The following is a 6,987-nucleotide window of genomic DNA, read 5'->3' on the forward strand; positions in this document are numbered from 1 at the left end:
GTAGTCATACTTTTAATTATCATCGCTCGAATCCGAATGAGTGTGACATTGGTCTGAGATAAAAAATGTTATCTTGAGTTAGTAGGTTTGGTATTTTAATACGCTGACCCGCAAGGTCCACTTACCGACATGAAGTCCGCGACTAAATATTTAGTTACAATAGTTTATATTTAACTTTGGTATCTGGTTATATGTTATACGAAGTGCATATGTTATATTAAAGTAATGCACGTCTATTACATTAGCTTCCGTCCCGGTCAATGATTTGTCAGTCCCTTGTTACGCTTATAAAATGATGTGCTCATTATTATAACAGAGAACATTTCCACCATACTTGCTTTTTTAATTATGCATCTTTTGATTGACCTATCTGTATTTAAAAAGTTATAGATCCGTTAGTTGTTTTTTATGGGACAATCCCGATATCTGAATTGTAAAAATAAGCTAATTACCTATTTAAATGGATGTAAACCACCCACCCTCATGTTACAAATATGCAAATTAATTTACCAAAGTTATTTTTATAGGTCGTTTATACCGTTCTTCCTTTTATCCAAAAAGAACGAAAATTATTGAACATTTTTTCAAATATGGAATATGTTTTCTTTAACCGGATATGTCTCTCTAAACTTTGGTCACCGCAATATATTCCCTTCGGTCCCTATAAAATGACATCACCATAGAGTAATTAATTTACCTTATTGTATTTTAGTACTTACCTACTATAATATCAATTACATTAAAAGAAATCTGCCATCCTCAACGATTTAAATAAATCAGTCCTAGCTGGTTTATGTCATTTTTCGTTCTAAACTATGACAATATTTTGAGTAAAACAGATGTTTAGTCATTTCGATTCTCACATTCTTGGTTAACTATTAATTACCGCTTTTCGTAACATACCCACAGTTATAAATAGCTTTATATGCTACTATGAAGTTATTTAAGGATATTACACAATGCTCGTACGAAATACCAAGGTGATCAACAAACTAGTAAAATAAGCGTATGATCTGACACAATGTTCCGTAAATATACTTTAATGATCGTATCTGAATCCATTCATCGGATAAACATAAGCTTTAAAAAAATATGTAACGGTATGAGTTGTAAAACTGAGTCTCAGTAGCGGTCCTGAACGACCGAAGGCCCCGAAGGCAAAAAAAGATGCGAGGCTCCGGAAACAAAAGAAAAGATTCACGGTTTTAACAGTTTCGTCGGTAAAATTGTAAAAGAAGTCCTCTAAGGAACCGCGCGGGGCCCCTGTAAGTGCAAGGTCTCTGACGCTTTCCCGGTTGGCCTTCCCTAAAGCCGCCTTTGCTGGTACTGTTAAAGACCCAACTACAAACACATCACTATACAACAGCTTGTTTGGCTCCTCTGGTATTAAAAAATATTGATTTGCATAATATTGGTGAACTATAATAACTCTACACAACTTTTCTAATGGTTATATAAATTGTTTTCTATAATTTTGTGTTTCAGATTTTTCCGACACCTTAAATTTTTATCATATGTGTTCCATTATTATTGGAAAAATCAAAGAGAACACTATACCTTGCTTCCAAGAACATGATATTAATTGTACAAAAGAAAATAACTTAAAAATAATTTTATCGGATTTCGTTCGTATAAACATAGAGCAAGGATCTGGCCCTTATTATTTAGAGTATAATAAATATATCTGAACGATATTGATTTAAATTACGCTATGCTTTTTACATGGAAATTATACTTATTATCGGTACTACTAAGATACTTTTTAAATAACTAAGTGAATTTAACAAACTTCAAGCATATATTGTACTTACGAAATATAAACTGGCAACGCCACCATAAAAACTATAAGGCTGACTCATACTCTAAAATTTACGTATGATGTTATTGTAACAATTATGCGGTATGTAAATGACTAATACTACAAATATAACAGGGAGTTCAATTATTGCGATTCGCGACCACAATTCCGCAGTCAATTTTATAATCTCAGCTAGTTTCGTGCCGCGCAATTTATTTGTGTCAGTATTAATTTATATCATAAATTAAAAAACGAAATGTTATTTGGGGAACTTTCATCTGGATGAATCCGTAAAGAATGGAAATTACATGTTTAGTTATGTGTACTTAGAATATAAGATTTTAGAGTTTTAGCAGTTATAAGCTTTAAACGCGACATACTTTTGAAGTCGTTACAATACATTTACTGATGCAAACGGATATAATATCACACGTGTTGTAGTCTTTTTAAAGGCTGCCTTTTACCAGTAACAACAATAAAAACTATTAAAATTCAATATCGAGCCAAAAACAATCCAACTACCCAACGCAAAAAATACTACAAACATAGTAGCAACACAACGTACTCAAATTTATTTAAGCTTAGCTCGAAATTATCTCATTGATTACATAAAGCGTTAATTATTTTATCCTTCGCACTCCTTAGCAAACGTTCTGGGAACGGATCGTGATATTTGCGGACCAATTAGCGAAACTGATGTCTCTGTTTGGTTGCTTCGTTCGTTGTTACATCTTTCAATTAGATATGATAACGTTCAATTATGACGCCGTATTGATCTTGTGAGCGAGAATGCAAAATCTGAGGTAGTCGGTTTGAGTTTATGGATGTAACTTAAATAGTTTTAGGTAAAAAAAAACTTACATATATCACGTCTCTGTCCCATAGGAGTAGGCAAACACTATGGATTGCCAGTACATTCGATTCTTCTACACGTTTTTCACTTTCTCCACTTTCATCGAAATTTTTATACATTCCCGCGCGTTCAGAGTGCTTAAGATATCTGACATTTGAAGATTCGATGCAGTCGACCCCTACCGACTCTACCACCCACACTAGCCTTATACATCTTCCCCGTCAGAATCCTGCCATCCATTCTCTCCAAATGTCCAAAACTCCTTAGCAAACCTTAATATAATTTTAGTCACTACATCCTCTTTCACTAGTTTATTCTTTCACATAAATTCATCACCACAGTATTCCATAATCTATCATTCCTACAATTAGTGAAAAAATGTGGTTCATATACTCTAATTTTATTTTTAGTGAAAGAGTGATACTACACCGGTTGAGGATTCCGAATAATGTGCAACCCGAGAAAAACCTTGCAAGATTTTTTCAACGCAGTATATATTTTTTTTTTTTGAACTTATTGCTTACTGTTTACAAGTGCACACTACAAAATATTGTAAATTAACGCCATCTATTAACACGTGTATAAAACTAAATGCTCGATTGAAGTATAATCTACATTGTTTCAACCAAATGAATTCCATAACTTTAGACTAGATGGCGCTTTAACTAATTAACACAAAACCGTATTTATATTTGATATTGCTATGCGTTTTTTAGAATTTTATTAAGATTTTATGTCACTTATTATTGAATTATTAAAATCGTTTATGATATTTGATATAACTACTGAACATGGCGAAATCACAGATAAACGACTAAAGCCATAATATAAATAAAAGAGTCCTGATTTCAAGGATTGGCCATTAATTCGTGGTATAAAATAAAATTGCAAATAAGCCTGTAAACTTTATGAACATTGATTTGTCTTGCGTTTAGTGCGTGTGCTGACGTCATCTCTATGTGCTGAACAGAATGCCAGCAACGCGTCTATTGTGAGGAGCGCGGCGGCGGCGAGGGCGCAGACAGCTGCCGACTGCGCATACGACCGTCGTTGGCAAATTGGCACCTCCTTCCAATTGCGGAGTGTTAAACCTCCGCAGGCTCCGAATAAAACACCACCGGCTGCCGACCACCAGCCGTCCACGTAGGCGTCCGCCGCTGCAGATACCACTTCACCTGCAGATGAAAAAATGTTAATAGTTATAGTATAGTTTGTATGTCTGTTACATGTTTACGTTTGAACTACAGGACGGATTTGGTTTATCACCTAAACATAGATCGTGTGGCCTACTAAAAACTCAATTAAAAAAGAAGAATATGAAGGTCTATAAATAAAACATGTAGCGTCAATGCGAGTTAATGTCTTCATAATGATTTAATGCATTAGTTGGTAATGATTATCTTTGACTATCTTTATCTAAACATAACCTTCGTTTATTCGATTTTAATAGATGACAAATTATTAAGTACCAGTAAAACTATACTTAGTATTGAACATAGATAAATAAAACGAACTACCACCTACAAATACCGTTGTTGTCTGGAAGAAATCACCGATAATGACCGCCATTTGTACTTCCTGTTGTTTCATCATCTCTGTTGTATATTTATTTTTCCTTACGGTATTGATGTACAATAAAGTGTTTAAATAAATAAATAAATACCATCTAATCTCTATGAATATTGAGCATAACAGTTAACACCGCATTTATATTAAAAACAACACCTCACCTCACACACTGGCCTCGTCATCGAATTCCTCTGAATCCAAATAAGCAAGGCTCAGGTCGAATAGCATTAGAAAAGCGTTTAATATTGCCAGCGAACCGGCCAGTAGTGCCGCATTGTGGTCTCCTGTCCTTGGGTATACACTGTCTTTTACTCTGGCCGACAGGACCATTCCACCGCTCACGGAGAACAAAGTAGCTCCCAGTAAGTCAAAGTATATATCTTGGACAAGATCGAGAGGCGCGAATATCATTTCACCTATAAACATTTCAAGCGATTATGAGACGTCTAGGTATAGTCTTATAGTCCAATTTCAATAGGCGATATAAATCGCTATATTCGGATTGATCACGAAAATGAACCAATCAGATTTTTTTTTCTGATAACGGGATTGATCGCAAAATAGCAATCAGGACAATTTATTGATTTTGGGTTTAAATAGGGAATGGGATGATTGATTACGTTATATCTCAGTATTATGGAAGTTACTCATAATCCATAGAAGAAATATCGATTTAATGGAGACTAAACAGTATTTAATTATTTCTAATTATTAATTGATCATTTAATTCATATTGGAAAGTTTTAAATGTCATGTCAATCTTAAAATCGTGAAAGACGCCTCGTTAATTTATCATCGCTACTTGATATAATAAACTTAGGTAGGTATGCTTTGCTAGAATATAATTAACGGGCAAAAAAATGAATTAACGATAGAGCCGAAGTTTTAGCCGTTTAGTTTAACCTGAAAGGACAAGGTCGCAGGAACTCTCTAGATGCAGGTCGCTTTATACAAATCGATCTGGAAATCTTTGGGGGAAATTTATGTTTAGCAGTAGGTTTATTGTAGTGATAATAAAATTACAAGAGCCGGAACATCTCTAAAGCAATATACTCCATCAAAGGTTGGCCAGCATCAGCAGCAGCAGCAGCATCAACCAGCCTTAATTCCTCTGCTATTGAGATTGTTCATGAGCAGCAATAATTAATACTATACGGCGTTGGACCTCCTCATACTTTTGCATTTTTATTATATAATATTCGACATGAGATCTAGTGACAAGATCAAGGCGGCATTGTACCATTCACTACTCTATTATTTAGCATTCAGGTGTCGATTCTGATTGTGGGCATCAAGCAGCGGTTTATTAAAGTGACCAATCTATACGCGATTGAACAATAATATCATAATTTGTTTTCTTACGTTTAAGCACTAGATTTTCATCATCGATGTACGCAGTCATTATTTCAATACAAAATAAAAAAGTACATTAAGTACTTCAATGATAGATTCCAATCAACAATTCGTTAAGACTTATTGCCCTTTCAATTAATATAAATGCGGTTTTAACCTTAAAATGCCAATATCAAAACTAAACATACGTGGCTTAGAATCTACGGGGACAGGTTACCGTCACGACTCAAGGCTTGATACTAAACTGCTATACATTAAATGACTTTAATCAATACACCAACTTAAAGTAATATTCTAGCTTAATATATGAAACTGTTGAATAATAATAGTACAATTGAAAATTTATTAAAGGCCGTTTTCAATAAACGATCCCAAGCTTGTGAAAGCTTTCAACTATCTTCTCTAGTGAAATTTGGATGTTTTTAGAAAGCTTTTGAAATAAATAGAAACTCTTAGTCCATCCACCATAATTTAGTATATCAATTTGTATGTAGATTAACAAAAGACCGTATTTCGCATAATGATAAGTATCGCGCAATCAAGAAATAAGCCAAAGAAATGATTCAATATAGTAACTTAGCACACAGAACTAGGTTTGCTATCATGCTAAGGATTTTTATTAAGCCTCTTCGTTCGTTATAATAACCGAAAGAACCGCAATAAAATTTACTAATTTTTCAATGAAAGAAACTCATGTACATGATTTTTTCTAAAATCGTATATCATTCAACACAATATAATACTCCTATCTAATTACAATACCGCGAAAAAATCCTAAACACAAATAAATCAAAACTGAGCCGTTTTTATTTATGCATAACACAATTCCCCACAATGTCGGCGCAACATCGAATGTGAATCATTGACTCACCGACGATCTCTCCTGAGAGCACCACAACGTACCCGATATAGGTCCCAGAGCACAGCATCAACGTTGGAATGTCAGTTAGGTCGTAACTGTAGTGATGGAGTGTAAGACAGGATATGGTTAAAAGCTAAAACAAAATACAAAGTAGAATATAACTGAAAAGTAAACTTGATTATATTTTGCGTGATCTGGAATAGGTTATGGTATTTTGTTGGGGAAGTTTGAATTATCTAATTTATTATAAATTAATGGGCTTAATATTTTCTTAATTTTTTATTTAATTTATTTAATTCTTAATTTCTTCCTTCATTAATATTTTGTCCTGCACCCATAGTAAAAGAATTGTTATTGATAAATCAGTAGGTAATGAACTATTTATGATGCAAAATTATAAAGACATAGAATAAAATACTCTTACTAATTCAAAAAGTTTGATTACGCAGGTTGGTATCATCATATTGATAAATTAAGATCTAAAAACATATATTCAATAATAATCACAGTAAATTATGACATGACATATAAATTTGACAATAAACCATTGTT

General features: G+C 33.5%; 1 protein-coding gene across 2 annotated transcripts; it reads right to left on the minus strand.

The window, feature by feature from the left end:
• Positions 1 to 3,480: 3,480 nt before the first annotated feature.
• On the minus strand, positions 3,481 to 6,987 carry LOC115443594. Of its 2 annotated transcripts, XM_030169056.2 has the most exons (4): positions 6,860 to 6,987; positions 6,445 to 6,568; positions 4,382 to 4,636; positions 3,632 to 3,826 (listed from the first exon to the last, which is right to left on the minus strand). In XM_030169056.2, the coding sequence occupies exons 1-3, from the start codon at positions 6,896 to 6,898 to the stop codon at positions 4,383 to 4,385; spliced, it is 417 nt and encodes a 138-aa protein (XP_030024916.1). In that variant the 5' UTR covers positions 6,899 to 6,987; the 3' UTR covers positions 3,632 to 3,826; position 4,382. The 2 variants fall into 2 exon arrangements, with proteins under 2 accessions (XP_030024915.1, XP_030024916.1); XM_030169055.2 differs by lacking the exon at positions 4,382 to 4,636 and having other exon boundaries at positions 3,481 to 3,826.

Source organism: Manduca sexta, chromosome 12 (genome assembly GCF_014839805.1).
Source record: "Manduca sexta isolate Smith_Timp_Sample1 chromosome 12, JHU_Msex_v1.0, whole genome shotgun sequence".
In the NCBI taxonomy this organism is placed as follows: Eukaryota; Metazoa; Arthropoda; class Insecta; order Lepidoptera; family Sphingidae; genus Manduca; species Manduca sexta.